The sequence below is a fragment of the Lichenostomus cassidix genome, chromosome 3 (assembly GCF_008360975.1).
Source record: "Lichenostomus cassidix isolate B80296 chromosome 3, HeHo_3.0, whole genome shotgun sequence".
In the NCBI taxonomy this organism is placed as follows: Eukaryota; Metazoa; Chordata; class Aves; order Passeriformes; family Meliphagidae; genus Lichenostomus; species Lichenostomus cassidix.
Window position 1 is genome coordinate 3,874,884 of NC_139483.1, and position 21,987 is coordinate 3,896,870.

Here is a 21,987-nt window from a genome sequence, read left to right on the forward strand (position 1 = left end):
ATTTGCTTTGGCCCAGGACTGCCCAGAGAGGAGAGAGAAGAAGGAAGAAGGAAACAGCACTAACAAAAATATCACAGAGGGCACAGAAGGAAGGAAGAGCACCACTCTTTGGCCAGAACAAGGTCTGGCCTTCCCGAATAAGAGAAGATGCTTTTCTAAATGAAATTTGTGTAATCACTAATCAATATGAACTTCTTACTGATACAGACTAACTCTTTAAGGTTACAGGAGTGCTACAGGGAAGGACATCTATGTAGAGAACTACTTACTCAGTCCAAGCTGAGCAATCTCTTCGAGTTCAGCTTCTGTCTTTGCTGCAGCAATTGCATGAGGCAACTTCAGTGTGAATGGGAGGACATCCCTGTTTTCGAAGAGAAAAACCATCACGGTTTTCAGCAACAACCATAAGTTTTAAAAGCATTTTTTTTAACCCTGGCAGTGGCTGATCTCTGATTATTTTCTTCTTAAGCTGTGGCACTAGCAAGATCCTTAAACACACAGCATAGTTAAACATTACCAACCCCAGGGCTCCTGTACCTTGCAGAGTGGTGTGAAGTGCAAATGACAGTCAAGTGCCCAAGACTTTCCCTAGGATTATTTCCACAGAGCCATATAGTATTTTCTGCCTTTCCAACAGAAGCTTTTACACCCGTTCTTCTACAAGCAGATCTGTGAGATGCAAACTTGTTGTCTGCCCTTAAAATTTCAACAAAGCTTCTTACTTTCTGAATACACTGTTGACTGCTATTCAGAATAAAAATGTTAATGAGCAGTTCCACAGCTACTCTAAAAATTTCTAAGCTAGGGGTGTTTGGTACTACTCTATTCTAGGCTGAAAATGCTTCATTTAAGAATGTTTTTGTAATTTATTCTCCTATGTGGTTTCCCTTCATTGCACACTAGACATTCAGTGGATGTTGTCAAAGGGAGATGCATAAAAAACAGCATAAGCCAAATCCAGTGTGAAAAGCTTTTAGACAGAGATTTTAAGGGACAAAACTGAGTAACTGTATGTGCATTGTACAATCACTGTCATCAACCAACACCATACCTCTTACCCGTGCAGCTGGTACCAATACACGCTCAAGCAACATCTGTAGTAGAAGTACCCATGGAATTAAGACTAAATGAGAATCCTGCACAACTGGTGTCAGTATGAATTTTGGTTTTAAGGCTGTGAACAAGCCAACCATCTGCTGTAGCACAGACAGATAGTGGGTCTTTATCACATAAATATTCTCTATGCTATACATTAGCTTCTCGAAAAACAGGATCTCAGAATTCCACTCACACTCAAATCAAGCACATGCATGGGACTGATACACTAGCTAAAAGGTATATGAAAGGCACTTTCAACGTGGTACCACAGACAATCTAGAGTCCAGATCATCATCATGGTCTCAATACAAAGATAGGTATACCTTGACTCCTCACAAAAACTGGTTGGGTACCTCCTGCAAGAAATTCCCTCTGGTTTTAGAAAATCCTCCTGGATTTCCTGTGATGTACCAAATGTCTCTTTTTCACAAGAGCTACTTATCTGCCTACTTAAGTCTATGCAGAGCAAATTTGACCCTTCAGTGAAAGAAAATGGGTAGACTAACGCCAAGAAATCACTGTTTGCTGCGTTATCCTGTAGGTACTTAAGAGAGAATTTACCAGAGCCTGGCAAGTGGGCAGCACTGAAAGGGTGACAAGATAAGGACTATCTCATCACTAAACTACTTTTAAATGCATTTTTTAGCTCATTTCTCATCTGAGTGCTGACCAATCACCCATGCAGTATCAATGCTGCTTTCACCACATGCATGTACAGCTCAGCTAAACAGAGGCTGTAGCAAAGGGGGAGTCTAAGGTGCTTCTCCACCCCAAACTAAACCAGCAAGCACAGCAACATAAGAGCAACCCACACCAGAAATCATCATGCTCAGCACTGACTGGCAGCCTTGATGCAGTACAAGGACTGAGACCATCACAGCTGGCGCTCTCTCCTTCCTTCAGAAAATGTGCACATGTGCAGTTTGGTTGTGTCCTGTCTGGCATATCCACAAGGCTCAAGCATCAGTATGGAAATTTTCACCAGTAAACTGAAGTCAAATTGAAACCAAAAGACTGAAATACCAGCTGATCTTTTTTCTGCATACTACCTAGAAAACAGGTTTGGCAACCATAAACTGCAAAGCTGACAAGGCCATTTTTGTTCTTCACCATTTAAATTGACACCTCTCAGTTGTCATATTCCACATATCTTACTTTTTTCCATTATGCTCCAAAAATTCTTTATACCAGCAATGGCAAGAAATGGACACTGCAAGCTAGTTTATGGTTGTTTTTAAATGAGCTACAGAGCACTTAAGAAAGCATTACAAGATATCATCAGCTAAGGTAAAATTCAACTTGGAACCACCTCACAGTTGGATGGGTAAAATCACAGCAGCCTCCCAAAAATCAGTATGAAGTAAGAGAGAGTCACTTGCTTCTAAGTCGCCTCTCTTATTTCTTCCATTACCTTCTAAGACTACCCAGGAATATTTAGAGATTGGCAACATAAATATCATGCTGAACCAAGTCCTCTAAATTCTTTTTCTCAAGACAGTCTAGCAGACATGACATGGAACATTACACCATCTTACCTGCTAATACAGTAGAAAGCAATCAGTCTGAACAAATCAGCAAAACTTATCCCAGAACCCTCCAAGGAAAACGCTGTAAAGAAAGTTACAAGAAAGAATCACACATTAATCCACCATCTCTTAAAAAAAGCCTTATAAAACACATCTTAGATATTTGCATGAAGTTAGTAAGTTTTCAACAACCAACTAGCTACTGTTTGGTTAAGAAAAAAACTCTGTAGAGGAGTACATATCTCTGCTGAAGGCATTTTCAAGAATATATTGATAATCTTGGTGGCTGGTTTGCTTTTGTATGCCAAGCATATGATCTAATTCCTGTAAAACAGACTAAGTGTGATAAAGACTGCACAATGTTTTGCTAATAGATAAAAAAATCAATAACTGAGGCTTTGTTTGCCCAGTGCATTAATATACCTAATTTAACATCTATTTCCTCCTCTTGAATTTCATTCTACTCACTTGTCTTCACCCCAGGTGGGTAGAAACTAAAGGGAGATAAATTTCCATTCACTCCAAGAAAACCTTTTAACCTGAAAACCCTTAAAAAACTCAGACAATTCTGTTGCATGCCATTGCCTTGCACAAGGGGAGAGGAAGACCCGAGCAATGCCTTTCATTTTTCCCCACTTCATACCATTGTTTCTTAATGATATAAATAATTGTTCTCAGTAATAACAACTATCACCTCAGGCTCTCTCTGATGCCAGTAGCAAATCTCACCCAATGACTACAAAGATCAAGGAGAAGAAGCTTCTAGAGCAAAATGATCCAGGTCTTTTGCCTCTGGGCATGACCAAGACCAGAGCAGAAGGAAAAGCATTTGTGAAATACAATGGTGGTGCCACAACAGTTTCCCGAGGCACTTTAACGCTGCTCTCTTGTGGCCTCGGGCAACTTCTACAAAGGGGTGACCACAAAATCTGTGATTGCCTGAGCCCACCTCTGAGTTAGAAAAAGTGCATCATGGGGGCAAATCTCTGGCTGGTGTGGTGCACACACTGACCCTGTTTCACTGGCAGAGGAATGCTTTTTGAAATCATCTCCCAAGGAAAGTACTTCCACTGCTACACATGGTTCAGACATCTGGACTGAAGGAAGGCAGGCTCCCAGGCTTGGTATAGAAAGCCAAAAGCCACCTCAGCAAGCCAAAAGCCACCTCAGCAAGCCCTCTCATTGAGTAGTGAATGCGTAGTTTTGCCAGCTCTCCACGCCAAGGTTCTAGTGCTAGTGACTGTGAAGTCTGCTCAGGAACCACAGGAAAAGTTATGTCAGGTGCCAACCTTTTATCCAGCTTTTACAACAAAGCACAGGTCAACCTGACCATTTATGTATCCAGAGAAAGGGATCTCTTTAAGAGAGGCACTAACAATGCAGACAGTAAGCATCCTGCTGACCTGGGAATGGGCTCAGAGAGGGAAAGTGTTCAGATCCTGGCCTACAATTAAAACCTCAGCTGTGAAAAATGGCTAACACCATGAGTAAATACTTCCCCCTTGTGGAAAAATTTTGTTCATAAAAGATAATACATAATTCTTTCCTAGATGGGAGAGAGGGAATTTATTAGTGTAACAAGCCTATAAATACTTAATACTATAAATACCAGCCTTAGACCACACTTAGATCAACTCCTATTGACAACTTTCTCTTCTCTTCACCTTGCCTGTAACTGGCACCAAAACCAGACACATAGAATAAACTTCTTATTGCTGGGGGCAGGAGAGGTAAAAATGGAATAACTCAACTAAAATTGTGTCAGTTAACAAGTAGAAGTTAACTACAGACCCTCTGTTTCAGGGAAATTTAACTGAAATTGTTGCTGGTTTTCTCCAGTTTTCTCTTACTAGTTAAAACAAAATATTTGCTCCACTTGCAGTTTCAGTGCCACGTACACTCGCCAGCTGCAGCTTCCTTTTTTCATTCCTAAATCTCAAAGTTATTTTTCACACCCTCCCTTCTAAAGATATGAGGGCATTATTGATTCAAAACAATTTGCAGCACTAACATTTGCTCATTTCTACTAAAAAAAAGGAAGAACAAATATAGCTTGAATTAAAAAAGAGAAATCATTGATCTTGCAACAGAAACAGTTCCTCAGGGTTAAAATCCATTTAGCTATTACATTAAAGAAAAAAAGAACCCAAACCAACCCATCCCACACCTAAATTGTGGATAGAGCTCATGATAAAGCTGCAAGGACAGTCCTCTGAGTACAAGGAAATGCAAGGACATTTCATTGACAACAGACAGGATTATAGACCTTGTTTCTACAAAAGACATGTAAATTTCTAAGAGGATAACTACCCCTAAAAATAATGAATCCTGGATTCAGCAAGCTACACAATGGAAACATTCCAGTTGCAGCAGCCTTAAGTGTTTCTACACATCTGCTCTCCTCCAGGCAGAATATGCCTGACCCTCTCCCAGAGCTCACCTCAGAGAGCAGCACAGGCAGCCCATGATATTATTTGCATGACTTTGGGTATCCTCTGCTGTGGGTTTCAGCAGTTGCAAGTGTTCCTGCATCCTACAGGGAAAAAGTACCTAGTAAACAGTTGAAAAGTATACAGTAGCTCACAACTTACTGTATGTACTTTCTTTTATGGCAAACTCTTTCAGGCAGGACCCAGAGTCACTGGACAGACGCAGAGAGATGACTTTCTTCTGCAGCCTTGCAGATTTCCTAACCAGAAATATCTGTTGTGGAGAAGGCAGAAGGACATGGTTTAAGCTTCATTGCAGATGCCACAATAAATATAGATCACACACAAAAGGAACCAGAACAACCTCATAATGTCTGATCTAAAACACACTGGAATTTTACTTGGTCATTACTGTATTGGGTCCAACACCTTGGGTATAAAATGGCAGCACAACATTTGGGAAAAGCATGTCCTCAAAGAAATTGAGATGTAACTTCTTACCCCAGGAGGCTGGGCCTTTAAAATTTCCATGGCTTCAACATCATTCAGACCAAGCTGCAGCCACACAGGGTGAGTATGGAGGAGCTTGTCCAATATGCTTAGCTTGTTGGATAGGCTGTCATATCCAGAGTCCCGGGGGCAGCTTTTTACATCATTTTTCTCAGGAGAGATATTATCCATGTCCTTTATTAGACTGTGAAAAATTAAAAAAAAAATAATTAGACATGCTAACCTCCTATGAACACTCAGTTTAGCAAACAGAATTATCAGAAACCTCATGGCACTGCTGTATTTCTCCTACTGAGAATTCATATATTTAGCATACGCAAAAATTCTCTTTAAAGGTTCTTAGATCAAAACCAGCTTGAAGATAAGCCTTAGCTTTCTTCTGTGAGCTTGGAGAAGGTCAGCTATCACCTCAGATACAATTGTATGTGCAGATATGATGGACTGAACTTCTCACTGGCCTTCTTTGCCTTCTAACATATGAAAAACTTCTCTTCAAGGATATTTATGCAATTTGGACATTTTCATTCCCAGACTGATTCCAAATGCTGCAACCCACACAAATCTTCCTCTTTCCTGCCTGCCAGAAAAATCTGTTCAGCACTGACAATGGAGCAACCCACTACCTGTTGGTGATCACTGCACCAGACACAACAACTTAGTCTATTTGGAGGGTTTATTTTCACAACAGAAGTCCACAAACCAGCATCACTTCATCTTATCCCCAGACTACTGTCTGCTCCAGCAACTCTGTTGCCTTCACAGCTGCATATCCATCTTTGCTCCCATCTGCTAAGAGGTCAGAATGGGAGGAGGTGAGAAAGAGATGAGAAACCCAAGAAAGAAACAAGAAAAAAAAGCTAAATCCCCAAATAATCCTCCCTAAGGCACAGCTTCCTTAAATAATTGCCATAAGTGGCAGACACTTTTTATAGTACTCCTGCTAAATTCTGTAAATATTTACATTTTTTTCCATTGTGCCATGAAAGGTTCTTACCTCACATTTTAACACTACACTTCTGAGGATGAGAAACAAGTAAGGAATTGTATATTTATGCTCCAAGTTCCTTTGGCTGTGGATTGACTCCTATGTGAGAAATAAAAGCTAAGGGTGAACATGGCAAAGTAATGTAAGGTTAAAATTTATTTGGGGCAGGCCATCTAAAGTTACTGCTACATTTAGTAACAAAGTACAGTTCTTGGAGGCTACAGATACCTGGCTTATTAAAAAGCCAAATAAACAGAATACTTTGAGAACTCCTTTTGTCATGAAAAGCTTTGCCATCATCCATATAATACAGAACACCCAGTAAAAGTGCACGTGTGCTGCTGGCTCAAATTCCTCATTTTTGAGCTTGAAGTACATCCTGTGATTCTCCCCGTGCTAGAAATCACTACAGAACAGTTACTCTGGTAACAGCTTCCTGATGACAATATTTAGGAACAGACAAAAAGCACCCTGCAAGCTCGACTGTGCCTCCCTGAGACGTCAGGCAGAGGATGTTTTTCCTCTACAGACCTCCTCTGTCACAGGAGAGGCCCTGGGCGGCAGAGGGCAACACAGCTCCACCTCCCCAGTGCACAGGGTGCAGCTCTTCTGAACTGTGTGCTTTGGACAGGACCTAGGCATCTCCAACAGCATTTACCTTCTTCATTATGCCAGCTACGGTACCCACAAGTGGGCACTGAGTTCACAAGCACAGGAACACCGAATACTTAAAAACAAGCAAACAAATAGCCCCTCTGCCACCCCCAAAAACCCACACCAAAGAAAATAAGCTGAACCAAATTAAAACCAACAAACCAAACTACAGGAAAAACCAAACCACCAAACTGCCGCCTTCTAGCTTTGGTCAGCAACTTGCAACATCTCTAGAGAGGGCAAGCAAGGAAAGTAAATGGGGCAGAGAACTTTCATGGTATGGTCAGATAAGAACAGGCAAAATCATTTGACTTTTCATTACCTGGATCAATTACCACTACCAGTCTTTGCCTCTTTCTTTTTTCCTCTTCCTGTCTGCCTGTTTATGATGTGATGCTTTTCAGATTTGCAAGGCATCTCAAACGCAGATGATTACCCCTCACTGCCCACAAGCATGAGACGCTTTTATGAACTGCCAGTATGCCTTCAGGGGGCACAAAATACACAGAAACACGTTAGGTGCAGGAGGGAAGTACTGTTTACATCAGTCATGACAGGGCACTGAAACTGCCTCAACAGGAAAGCTGGGTTCCCCTTTCAACCAGTCCCAGCAGAGCGTAGTGTTGCAATGGATGAATCCCCAGAAAGTCAAATCATGAACCACAGAAGTGTTTTCCTGAGTTGTACCTCCAGTAAATATTGCTCAGGAACTTTCCACTCACCCTCAGTGCCAGTTAGCTGCATTACAAACCAAAGGGAGCTGTGGCAAAGTGCAAGTTACACACAAATGCTGGCTGCAAGCTTAGACTTGTATGATTTCCATTCCTTGGTCGGGAGGTGAAAATGAAACATGCTGCAGGGGGAATATGTCCAAGAGAGAAAAATTTTTTGCCTGCTAAAAAAAAGCTCCATCATATGCAAAAAAAGGTGTGTGACTGGTGTGGGCTAGAATGCCTGGCATTGCTCGCTACCACAAAGCCACCTAAAACTGGTAAGAGTGTGCACAGGCATCTATGGTCACAATGCTCCTCTCTGGTATGACTGGCTTCACGTTATCACACACCCCCTAAACCATTATCAATGCAAAGACTAATTTGAATAGGGAGCTATCAGGTTTTTGGAACCTCCAGGTACTTACATGCACAATCCCTTCCACATGCTGAGATCCAAAGAGGAAAGTCTCTGAGTATGTAGGAGTTCTCTCCTACATACACAGGTACCTCCTTGCTGCAGCTGCTTCTGTTTCCCTCAAGAAACAAGCCAAAGATTAGGAGTATCTGATCATGACCAGTATTTCTGCCACTCCTAAATGCTAATGGTTCAAAACAACACCAGTGCAACTCAGCTGAATGAATATTATTGCAATCTGTAGTGAGATAAACAGGAATAGGCAACATATTAAAAAAAATTAGTTCCTATTCCTAAAAAATAAAGGAGGAGGCAGAGAAAGATCAGGCCTGGTGAATTCTGGAAAGAGCATACCTTGGAAAAACCACACCTGGGCAAACCACATACAACCTACAAGAAGCCACTTCGCAAGGCCAGGGAGTATAGAAACCCCATAGGTCTGTTGTGAGATCCTATTTGCAGTGGTCTAGCACTACTGAGCATCATCTTCCCAGTTTGCTTTTTATTATTAAAGTTTTTTTAATTAATGATCTATATTAGATCATTAGACATACCATCAAATGCTGACACATGGGTGTTCCTGAAAATTGTCATGTCTTAAGAGTTAGACTAAAATTATTTGGAACTGGGATGTGTGTGTACCTACTTTGGAAACAATTGCATGGAAAGAATAACCATTTGAATTCATGAACAATGGATTAACTCAAGTGTACAGAACAAGAATAAGAAATTGCTGAAACCTAAATGCTAGCAAAATATCCTGTATATTATGCAACAACTAAATTCCTCTCCTGGTTTTACTTTCAGGTTGTGGAATGTTTGGTTGGTTGGTTGGTGTTATTTGTTTGGGTTCTTTAACAGAGACTCCTGATAAAAGACAATCTGACCATGTCACATTAAACAAAATCAAAACACAAAACACAGTCTTCATGGATGGCCTGCTTTAATGCAGGGCTGCTACACGGGTTCCTTTTCAGTGGGAAAGGAGTTTTAACACTACTCACAATGGACTAAAGAAAACGTATGATTCATTGAAGTTTCCTTAGATTTGAGCAAACCCATAAATACATGGGAAGTAAAGAGAGGTAACTGCCAAGACAAACAACGCTGTGCTGCATCCTGATTAGTTAGCTCACAGTAAAAAAGACAAGAACAGGTTGAAGCTGTAACCAGGATGATCCTTGCTCATGATGTGAACCCTGCTCCACTCCCACCAAAGTTAACCACCACAAAGTTAACTCAGTTTGACTACCCACTGCAAAAGTGCCTGGATTTCTGTAAATCCTGCAATCTAACAGCTCTCAATCACCCCAGCCTAGTCTATAGGGTCACACTGAACATGAGTGGAAGGGGCATAAAGCCACTGGTAACTTCCCCCTTAAAAGGAGTTTTTTAAAAAAAATAAAAGAACAGGACAAGGTGGCTGGGAAAAACACTGTTGGATACTTGCCTACCTGTCAACAATAACCGAAGTGATTCTCTGTGCAAGACAGAAGATGGCTCTACTGAAGTTAGTAACTGCTGTGGCAAAGACAGCGGCATGCAGTGGAGGACATGAGCCAGGGAGCAAAGCTCTGCCCCTCTTCCTTCCATGGTAATAGAGCAGGAAGGGAATATGCTGCTGTAGCTGCCACTCCCAGGCAAAGCATCCCTGAACCATTCCACAGGCATCAAGTGCCCTGGGAAGCCTGGAGCTTTACAGTGGGAAGTGTCAGCCCCCTCATGGACATTCACACAGACATGCAGAGGGCCTGAGACCTCCTAAAAGATCATCCAGGTGCATCCAGGTGCCACCAGTCCTGTCCCACATGCTCCTGGGCTGCCACTGCATGCAGAAGCTCTCTCATTACTGTTTCAAAGGTCACCAGAATGGCAGGACAGATTCTGTCCCACTTTTCTGACAACTCCGCTCATTTGCATTATTGAGATAAATGTCTGCACTGGGACACAAAGAAGTGGGATACTGAAACACTGAAATGTATTAAAGTACATTTTTGCAAGCCTTTTCTTTTTGCCAGCCTTTTTATTTTGCCTGGCTTTTACTTTTTAGCCAAAGTTGTAAGCCCTTGAATCATTCTCGATATTACTTGATCCACACAACTTGAAAGGAGAAATAAGCCCAAAATAAAACTGGGATGAGGAGTATAAATCTGAAAGTCACCACATAACCACAAAAAAAACCTCACACCACAATGCTAAGGTTGCAGACACGCAATTTCATCCTTATTTTTCTGAATTCAGTCGAGAGCTCTGCAACAGCTACCTTTCCAGAACTGTTCTGGGTGGCTGTGGATACCTGCAAAGGTAGAAAAAGAGCAAGGAAAATGGACATTCCATTGAGCTCAAATTTCCCTAGATGCAAATCCAAAGGTCAAGATACCAACTTCTGAACAGCCGAACACGCAGTAAGAAGAGCAAACTACATCAATTGCCAAGTTTTAAATTAACCACAAAGAAATAAAGTTAAGGCAGTAAACTTAGTGAGCCTAGTGAGGTGTCTAGTTTAAACAAGAACTCTGGAAAACCTTTGTTGAAATTACTACAATCTTGCTCTGTAGCTCTATATATATTAAAAAAAAAGTATCAGTGCACAACTACATTACCTAATTTATACCAACTGTGATACTACTTCTTCCTTACATAGAAGCATGCAGTCCAGAATTTTGTAGTCACAGGTTTGACCTTAGCTCATTTATTCAGAGTTTATACTTCACATTATCACCTTGAAGTGACAGAAAATAACTTTCTTTTTTAATGGCTATGTATTTTGCACTCAAGATTAACAAATTAAGATTAAAAATCCATTAAAAATCAATAAAAAGAAAATCCATGGTCTGTAAAATGGGGGGGTTTAGTTGACTGTTTCCAGCTAAGTGCTCCCATCAAGATCTTAGAACCAGTAGATCTTAGCATTTCATGCATATGATGTATTCAGAGGTACAAGAAGCCTTTTCTAAACTGAAAATTAGCTTTTGATCTCTGAAGTTGATTAGCTGAATTCACCAAAATGAAGAAAGTATCCTTTCTGCCTCTGTAGAACTGTCCTCTCAAAACTTTTAAAACTTGAATACTGTTCAACCAGGGCCATAGCCAACAGCTTTAATTGGTCCAACTGTCTTACATTCTTTACCACTTGGGCAACAAAGGTGTTGCTTAATGTTTTTTAAAAATAATCTACATAAGCTTTGTAGTAAATTCTAGCAGATTTAAATAGAATTCGTAGGAAGAAAAAGAGCTAAAAATCTTGGATATAATTCTAAATACCAATTTTCCACTTCATTAACTCACTGCTAGAAGAACAAAGCCCACCAGCTCCAGAGATGGCCAAGACCATGCAGTCAGATGAAACACAATGCCTACATTGGTTGCTTTCCTCTTGCAACAAATATGTCAGATAAGTACAAAAATGTGTTCTCTTGTTAACACAGTGATTAAAATATTGATTGCCCTCCAGATGTCAATTTAGCAGACATTACTGGTCTGCTAATATAGCCAAATAATAAAGCCAAAATGCTGGGGTCCCACTCTGCCCACTTAAAGGTACAATCTTAACACTACAAATGTTTTTTTAATGTGCAAATTACTCACATATAAATTGACTTAAACACATAACCCACATATGCATCAACTCATATTTTATATGGTATTTATATGATGATATTTATATTATTCAGTCAATATTTTACTTCCTAACCTGAAGACATAAATCATGTTATTGTATCTTGAATCTTCAAAGAGCCACTTGAAGCAATGGACATTTTGTCTTTACAGCGTGGAAGCAAAGCTCTGCCACAGACAATGGTAATAATGTTAGTAGTTTCCCGCTTAAGACATTCATCAGTATCCAAGTTTTTTAACAAGGAAGTAGAAGTGAAGTTCAGTTGCAATTAAAAGATATTAAGGCAAATACACAGAACAACTGAATCTCTGGGCACTCCTGCACAAAGGCAAATTCCTTGGATCAAGAGCAAAATTATCTACACCTACTTTGCTGCCAGGGAGAAAAGTGCTAGGATATAAGCCACCCAAAAAGACAGCACAATGAAAACATTCCTGTCATGGTAGACCTTCCAGAACTATGAAAATAAACATTTTAATCACCTTCGCCAATCAGCAGGTTCATCTTCCACCGTGAGATCTGTCTGTACCATCTCCTGTTTCAGTTCTCCGATTTCTGAGGCAATTGTGTCAACGAGCTAGAAAGGGACAAAAATAGTATGACATCAAGTGAGTGGAAGAGGCGTGGAAAAGGAGCAGGGGCAAGTTTAGTCACCAGAGATCACAAACTTTTATTTTTTTGTAAAATCACATCCTATTTGGACTTCCCCTTACAAAGGAACAAGTAAGGGTTGGGGCCACATATAATGGTTCTCAGAGGAAGAATAACTCCTGTTTTGTGCCAGTACAAAACCTTCCAGGTTGGCTGCCTTTTTATTTAAATGGATTAAATTTGCAGCCTCTATGTATTATACAACACCTTATAAGAACTAAATTATTCGACTCTTTGCAGCATTTACTTTCTCAAATTAAAAAAAAAAAATTAGAAGAGTTCCACCTGCAAGAGTTCTATTTCAGAGGGGACACTAAGCCATCATTACAATACCGTGGAGGATGAAAAGCAACAAAGCAAGAAGGGAATGGGTGGCAGCTTTTCACATTAGGTTTTGGACTCCACTTGAACACAGCAATTCAATTAAAAAAGAATTGCCTTGTGACCCTTCAGCTCAGGTGGAACACCATGCTAATTCTGGGTAGGAGGGCAAAAACTCATTTTAAGGCAGGCAAGATTAGCGTTAGTGCTGTATCCCGAGAAATGCAGAATTTGCTAGCCAGGGTTCTGGGAAACATTTTGTTAGGCAGAAACCATCCATGAAGTTTGCAAAGCATGCTCTCTTGAACACAACCTTTGTAGCCAACGCATCACGTTTGCTTGACATGCCACACCACAACAGCCTACAAACCCTAGCAGGGTTCCCTCTCTCCTGCCAGGAGGGAACCTAATGAAAGGTTTGTAGTGATGCAGTGATCTCTACCACCAGCCCTGCACATCACAGCAAACAAAAACCCTGGCACAGGAAGCAAAACCAGCTTTGCAGTCCAAGTCAGAACAGCCTTCACAGTCACCCACAAGGTATGAGCCCGAGTCTCATTCAGGGCAGGCAACTCACTACAGCAGCATTTTCAAAGAATCAGTTCAGTTTAGGCATCATCTTCCTAAACTGCTATATTAGAAGTTTCCTCCACTTCAGGAATTCACCCTCTCCTTTGCTGTGCAGCATTATTCCAACCAATTCAAAAGAAGTTTTAGTCTCGGCTTACAACTGGCCAACTCAAATAAATAAACCTTATGTAAGAATGAATTACCATTACCCACACCATGAGGGCTTCTTTTTGTCCAGGTCATAGCTCCCAGTGTTGGAAATGACACAAAGTTTAAAATTTTTTTAATATAACTTTAGTCAGGGATTTTGTTCGCCTTTGCCCAGGAAGAAAGGAATTGAAATTTGTTTTTGAAGGACTGTTTCACCACTTGAGGCCTGATGAGCTTAACATCTCAGCAGACTGGGATTACCACAGAAGATACACAAAAGATAACAACAATTAACAAACATCAACTCCAAACATCATCCCTGGCATGGTCAGAGACACCTGGTCTGGGAAAAGATAAGAGAATGAAGAATGAGAACCTAATTTACATGGAAGGCAAAGAGATCAATGACCAGTAGGAAACCAAATACTGAGAACTGTGTAACTAGGGACCAAGGAACATTGAACCAATGAATTTCTCTGGGTTTTGACTGTGTAAGTATGGGAAAGATCTAGTAAAGAATTATGTGTGATGGAATGATTTCCTCTGCACAACTCGGGCAATGTGTGGATAAAATTATTTCTGTTGCACATCTGGGCCAGAACAATATCCTGGCCAGAATAAAGAAATGCCTAATTCTCTAACACTAGAAATTATTGTTGGAGAGTTTTTGCTTTTCCTGTCGTTTCAGTGACACCAACATTGCAAAGATCTTCCACCTGCTGACTCTCAAACACTCCTAAGTCACTGCAATGAGAAGAGGCAGCTGGAGGAACCCACACCATCCTCAGGAAGCAGCTGGAGGAACTCGGGCCATCCTGACAGAGCGGCCTCTCTGCATCCCCTGGAACAGCTGAGTGCTGCTGAGCACAGGTCAGTTCACCCCTCCTTTTGGATAAGGGATGAATCCAGCCCCCACAAAGTCTACATGGACACTGCTGTCCAGTGGGTCTCACTAGAAAGCCACTACATCCCCAATGCGTGGTGTCTGACCATGGCTATGGGCAGCAGCGTACCTTAAGAGTGAGGAATTAAGGTTAGCAGAGCAGTCTTTTCACTGAATTAGCAGTATAACTCCACCTCCATGTGGTGGTTTTGACTGGCCCAAAACATCAGCAAGGTATCTTTAACATCTGAGAGAAATTTAAACCCCTCAGAAGCTGTTGTGGTAGGCCTGAGGAAGTGTTTGAGGGGTGGGGAGTGGCACAGAGATGGCCCCTGTGTGTCCTGAGTGCAAGTTCTGGAAGTTTTTCATCAAGTCCAGCAGAGCCAATCTCTGATGGCTCTGAAGATGATGGACATGCTGCTGGCCAAGCCTGGGCCAATTAGAGATGCTAGTTTCGTGTGGCTAGCACAGTTTTTCCCATGGGAAGTTTTCTTGTGTTTTTGTAAATAAAGATAAAGTTTGGATGTTTTGGAACAGTGTCCCAGAACTTGGGCAGTGCAGGCCTGGCCAATCAGGCCTGGGGGAAGGCTTCTGACTGACCAATCTGGGTGACTTTTGAGAACTCTATAAATGTGATGAAATCAAAATAATAAAGGTCATTCCTTCTTGCCACCGAGAACCGATGCATTCATTACTCTGCTAGCTGCTCAACAGCGACAGTTTCGCCTCTGTGAAAACACATTTAAGAAGAAATCAAAACAAGGTAGGCATGCACTTCTTTTTAGCTAGAAGAGGAGGAGGTGAAGGGAGAACATCATGGAGACACCAAGGTCAGTGAAGAAAGTGGGGGAGGAGGTGCTCCAGGCACCGGAGCTGAAAACCCTCTGCTAGCTGTGGCGAAGACCATGGGGGGTGAATAGGAAATGAGTTCGTAAGAGGGAGGGGGTGAGTGAACAAAACGGTGTGTGAAAAGTTTATTTTTACCTCTCATTTGCCCTCCAACTCTGTTAGGTAATTAAATCACTTTGCAACTTTAAGTTTTGGAGCCTGTCTGCCCTTTTTCTCTTCTGTGTGCCCTGCCATCAGTGTCCTATCTCATTTAACTCATGAATTTAGTGTATGTTTAACAGGTTTTTTTCCTTTCCCCTCTCCTGCACGTCTGCAGCAGGAGAGAGCCAGGGTTCCTGACATTTAGTCAGGGTCAAACCCTGACACTCCACTGCTACATGCACTGGTCAGCCTGTCCAGTCTCCTTCTGCAGGGCCCGGGGACAGCAATGAAAGCAGAGAAATTACTCCCAGCTCCTTCCATTTCATGGAACATGGTAAAACCTAAGCCCAGTCACACAAAAACCTTAGAGACAGTCAATCAGAATAATAGAGCTGGAATGGGACATCCAGTAGTCTTCAAGGGACTGTTCTGAAGCCATTAGAAAGGGATTTGGTCAGCTCTGTGTAACAACAGATGTGTCTCTTTCAGCAGCTTTCCTTCAAACACCAGCTACTCAAGATTCAAGCAGAGCAAGACAGACTGCTTGGCAATTTCCTGGACATGCACAGAGAGAAGTTGACCAGGAACAAGGGGAGGGCGAGGTAATGCTGCAGCCAGCTCTGGGTGTGTATTTTCCCTGGTGGGGAGCAAGGTGACCACCAGAATGGTGGTCAGCAGAGCCAATTGCAGGCCATCAGAACAGGTGAATTTATGCATTGCCAGCAAAGCATCCCTTCAAAGCTGCTTCAGCTGGCAACCGTGTCAAAACTGAGGTGCTCCTCCCCATGAATCAGCTCTGCACAAGGAGCTGCTCTTCAGGGGGCACCATTACCTTAAGTCTTTGCATATATAAGACCAACTGTGGCCATAAAGAGCCATCACAGTGGTGCATGTGCCCTGTTCTCTGACACATGTACACAGACTAATTGTCAAAGGCCAACAGTCTGCACAAAAAAGGAGCTTTTCAGCACCTCTCCCTGCAAAGCATACCATGTATGAGCTCTCCACAGAAGCATCCATGTGTTCTCAGCCACCTCTTCCACACCTGCCTTGCTGTGTCACTATCTGGCTGTCAACTGACTTAACTGTGTTAGTGGGCTTTGACCAGAGTTGCGACAAAACCCACCCCTCTCCCACAAAACGAAATCTCTGGAAGCTATAGCTGAAAATTCTAATCCAAACTGTACTAACAGCAAAGTAATCTTAATGCTTTTGAATTTGCATGCCTGCCTCCAAGAGAACTCTTCAGAAATTATCATTCCTGAGAGGAATTCTTCCATGTTTAGCAACTTTGCTTCTATTTCTAGAGAGAACTTAAACAAAATGGCATGTTTCAAGCAGCCTTATGCTCACGTTCTATTCTACAGGCTAAATTTCTTGAGTATACTACATATCCTCCATGACAAATCAGTCTTCCCCTAGTCTCTGAAAAGTCAATATATGCTGGACAAGGAAACTAGGTCAAACTGTGACATCAAACCCTAAAGTGTCCTGTGAAGTTCCCCAGGATGAAACACACACCACAACCCAACCAGGACTTATCACCCACCACCATGTACTCCACCTGAGCTAAAACGTTAACCTCTAGGAAGAAAGCCCTAATTTTTTTCTAAAACAAACCACCAATATTTTCTGCAATTTTCAACTAATTTTCCTGAAATTCTCTTTAATGACAAAAAGAAGTTGCTCTTCTCTCGATTTAAAAAAAGAAAGTCTTACAGAGTTGCATCATTTGCATATCCTTGCTATTACCTGACACATACTGTTACAACAGCATTTTTCTATCAAATATCCTAAGGTGTACTCATGGTTTTATGACAGCCTTTCCCAATACGTAGGATCAATTAAACTTCTGGTGATTATACAGTGCATGTGATGCATGCATGATTAGCATTACACAAGATGAGCTGTTAACAACACGTTTCTACAGAATGCAGGAAGGATCCTGCATGTGTACTATTATTAGCTCCAGCCCTGAGGAAACAAGCAACAGAAAGAAGGTTCTGCCCTTTTAGTGCAAGGCTAAGAATATCGGGATTCTTTGAAGAGATTTCTCTATTCGCAACAAGTGTGGTACGTCTTTGGCTGGAAATAATGGGCAACCTCACCCCTTTGTTTCAACAGACTTGAAATCAAGTCGGTAAGAGGCAGTTTCAAAAGGAAAATGTAACTGAAGTGGATGGATACATTTGTCAGAGGCCACTGTTAGTGTAAAACAGCATGTATGAATCCAAAGGTTTAAAAAGTAATCAGAAGAAATCTGTAGTGAAACTATTTATGTCTGTGAAATAGATGTTACCCTGCTATGCTATAGAAAGACAAGGTTTACCTGAAAAATGCATTTGGAAGTATGACATCTCAGGTGGTTAATTATTTAGTACCTTTTTAAAAAGCAAAATTTAAATGAGATCTTATGTAACATGATAAAATAGCTATTTTCGTGTCTAATGATTTTCCTTTGGAATTTATTTCTGATCAAGCCCTGTTCTGTAAGTTAAAAAGATACTACAGTATAACCACTGTAAACCCAAATAATAATTATGACTCAGGCAGCATGAATTCACATGGCAGCCCAGTACAGTATTGCCTAATCAAATTTATCCCAAACATTAGATTGCCAAATAGCCATGCACTAACTGTTTACATTCCTAACATCCATGAACATCTTAAACCACAACATTTCCTTTCATAACATACCACACTCTCCTTATTGTCAATTGATTCCGAGCTCAACAAAACTGAGCTCAGCTTTTGGGAGCTGGCAAGGGTGACAATGAAACTCCTACATACAGACCACAAACATGGCACCTCAGCACCCCAGCACATGGGGTTTTGCTTTGCATCTTTCAGGACATTGTACAAACAGCAAAAATCAGATCCAGTGTGGTCACCAGAAGCAACCCACTCCCAAGGGGCTTCAGTCACGTTTGTAAAGCTGCTCTGTTGACACACAGATCACTGCTGTGCATCAGGGAAAACACCTGCCCAGGATCAATTAGGATATAGGCAGTGCCTTTCCCAGAAGCCCAGCACAACTACAGCTCTTCTTACCCACTTGACTTGAAGAGTTTCTTTCCTGTTCCCATGAGGAAGACGGGTGGCTATGATTTGATCTCTGTTCCAGGACATTTTTAGAAAAAGCTGTATGACAACCGAATTCCTGCTTTCTGGGTTGAAATGTAAATAAGCTTGTACAGAGAATGAATGAAACTGCCAACATTCTGAGAATGCACTGAAAGAGTCAGCCAAGATGACCATTGCAGAATGTTTCAAAGCCCTGAGATTTACAAGAGCTTGAGAGGAAAAGGTAAGATGGGTGCTTCTAAATCTGGCAAGGGGGCATGGGCTGAAGACAGCGAGATCAGTATGAGACTGGACAAATGAGCCTCTGCACTTACCACTCCCCCTTCCTGCCAGCATCTCATTTTTCATTCTTTTTGGAGACCTGCATCCTCTTTGGCATCATATCTTTTCCTTCCTGTTTCGATAAGCAGAACGTAGCAATCCTCACAGAGGGCCCTGTGTGGTGAGGTGGCCAAGTGCCAGAGACGAGCTGAACTGGGAATGCTGCTTCTGGACTTGTGCAAGCCTCTGAATACAATCCAATATTTTGATACATGGCTGCAAATTCTGATTATTTTGCACAGTGAGCTATAAATTTTCAGGGCCACTGACATTGTTTGGCATCTTATTCATCAGAAACAAAGTTTTACCCAATGCTTGGTTTTGGAACAGGAAAGCTTTACTAGTGTAAAACCTCTGATGCCAGTTCAGTAAACACTGGAACATTTTGATGAGAAGGAGGATGATTCAGTAAAGAGGACATTTGTCAGAGACATATATTCAGCTCCTTGAGCTATTGAGTCCCAGAATTATCCAAGACTAACCTCATCTTTGCTTCATTTTTACTACTTGCTGGCTCTGAGCATCCACCAATCACAAGGTATAATGAGTCCACAGAATTTAGCCTCTAAAACTACGGACTTCTGACCTGTATAAAACGGGGACAATACTGTTTTTCTTGTGTACTAACAGACAGAAGAATGGCTGTGAGAAAACTAAGAGATGGTTAGAAGCTGCAGCAATGAGAACTACTTAAGAACCGAAAAAAAAATATATAAAGTTGGAATTCCCCACTGGTATTTGTCAGCAAATTTTCTGGCAAATGTTCCTGAGAATGGTAAGATACTTCCTTAAGAGGATTTAAGTGCCCTGAGAATCTGCATACCACCATGGTAAAGGTTTCTTAGGCAACTGCAAAGTAACAAGGACAACATGAGAGCCATATGCAAGTACATTGCACAGTCTGTGCATGTGGGAGAGCATTCTGAAGAATAGATCAGTAGGGACAAAAGGCCATATCTTGAGTACTAGGTCTCCTAAACACAGACAGACAAGACAAATAAAAATAACGTCAACTCTACAAATCTGATGTGCCAAGTATTCTTCTTGCTCACCAGCTCAGCTATAACAAATAAATATAACTGTTGTCATGATTCTACTCACACGGGGGAGGGAGAAAAAGAAGCTAATTTTTCTGTACATACACAAGCCACGCAGGTGCACTGCACACAGGCTGGGTACACTGACTGCCTGCAGCTTCCAACCCAACACCACGTGCTCAGAACCAACGTGGTCCAACAGTGCAACTTCCCAGGCATGGTGAGAGGTCTGGAAGAGTACCTTGGAGGCATCCTTTTCCCTGTCAGCCTGGCCTTAAGAAAATTCAGGACCTTAGTTTCCTAACTGACAGTGTTTCTTGAAATTGCCTGGGCAGACTGCAGACTGCATTTCTAATTGTTTAGAGTAACTGCAACCCCATCATCATGAGCAAAACAGCTGTTCCAGCACCTATTTTCCACACAAGAATTACACAATGAGATCCCAAAGGACTGCACAAAATGACATGGGCACTTGCTTAGAGTCCCACCTGACATCAGGAGTCCTTCAGCATACACATAAGAGGAACTTCTTGGAACTGAGACACTTCTTTACTGTGATTTGAAAAATAGGGCTATTCTCCCTATTTGGCTGTGGAGTGCTGTCAACAAGGCTGAAGCTTGTGCTCCTGAATTATGAGAGGTAGCTGAAGTTGCAGAACTGAGAGGTGGTTTCTGTCACTGGATGACCCTGTTAATTGCTGACCACGGTAAGTGCTGGGCAGCACAAAAGAAAAACACGATGTCACTGCAGCACTGATCGTTTATTTTCTAAAGATTGCCCTAAGGGTAACTTCTGCCCCAGAGGAAAAGAAGGAATGGAAACAGCATCATCGGAGATGGCAGCATTAGTTAGCATCTTTCACTGGAAGAAGCTACAGCTAGTGATGAATATTCTAAGAGACCTAATCATGGTAAGGTAATTCAGTGCTCAGAAGCACCTGTAAACTTTGATTGCTCCTTAAAGCAAAGCCCTGCCCAGCAAGGCAGCCCCTTCGACCCTGGCACACTGCTAACGGGATTCAGTCATCTTTTGAAAACTGCACTGGTAACTCCTACTTCACCTTGGCTTTTTGGGATGCCAGTTGTTCTCAAAATAGGTAAGGAAGTGAAACCAATTTTCAATCTAATAATGGAAATCATAAACCTCTACCACAACTTTAAGTGACACAAATCCAGTTTATGAAGGTTCCAATAATTTTATGCCTGTGCATAATAAAGCTCATGTTCTCAGCATTAGTGGCAAAGAAAGCCATGACCTATTTTACACCAAATATTCTATTCCACGTACAGAAAAAAACAATATACACACGAAATAACTGGGGGATAATCTAGCCACAAATACTGCCTGTAAAAATAAATGCTCAAAAAGTACTTCCCATTTTACAGAAAAGGCTTACTATGTATCACAGAGAGTACTGCACATTCTGCAGTCCTGACTTCACATAAACCCACATACTTTATGTTCTGTACAAATATCCCATTTACCTTAAAGAAACTTCCTCTTTTGTCCAGACAACGGGTTTTCATCGTCAAAGACGACATCTTTCCTGAGAAGACTCCACTGTATGCCTTGATCTCCTAAAAGCAGACACATATTTGTAACAGTTAGTCCAGTCTGTAGGAAATTCCTCTGCAATTCTGAGCCACAGAAACAGTCACAACAAGCCTTCTGCCAAAACCCTTTCCATCAACAACATCATGCCATTTATTTCCTACCAAAGTCCTTACATATCCCTTCAGTCTAATATTTTCCCATAAACTGCTTCAAAAATACAGTGCTACTCAGAGTTCTGTACTTCTCCCTTCTCTTCACAGCTGATCCTGTAGCTGTGAGTAGATCTTAATGTGCTCATTAAAAAAGAATGCTAAAACATAATGATTGCTTTCTTTGTTTACTTAACCTCAGCCTGCAGTACAAACAGAACAAAATGTTAGATGTCCTTACAATCCACTCTCAAATATTACAGTATTAGTAGGACTTAGCAGGAGGGAAAAACAAGGTTTAAAATCACCCACAAGAGAGAAAACACT

General features: G+C 41.5%; 1 protein-coding gene across 7 annotated transcripts in view; it reads right to left on the reverse strand.

Annotated features, from left to right (window-relative positions):
• Positions 1-21,987, reverse strand: part of RIN2 (Ras and Rab interactor 2) — a 65,313-nt gene that overhangs the window by 21,161 nt on the left and 22,165 nt on the right. For 4 of the 7 annotated variants that reach the window (XM_085054060.1, XM_085054058.1, XM_085054059.1 and 1 more), the window contains 6 exons: positions 21,442-21,534; positions 12,432-12,526; positions 5,555-5,747; positions 5,216-5,327; positions 2,634-2,706; positions 270-361 (listed from right to left, as the gene is read on the reverse strand). In XM_085054060.1, the coding sequence (XP_084910186.1) occupies positions 270-361; positions 2,634-2,706; positions 5,216-5,327; positions 5,555-5,747; positions 12,432-12,526; positions 21,442-21,498 (622 nt within the window). In that variant the 5' untranslated portion in view covers positions 21,499-21,534. Of the gene's footprint in view, positions 1-269; positions 362-2,633; positions 2,707-5,215; positions 5,328-5,554; positions 5,748-12,431; positions 12,527-18,912; positions 19,029-20,061; positions 20,225-21,441; positions 21,535-21,672; positions 21,693-21,987 lie in introns of those variants that run through there. The other 3 variants (XM_085054061.1, XM_085054057.1, XM_085054062.1) reach the window with 3 other exon arrangements.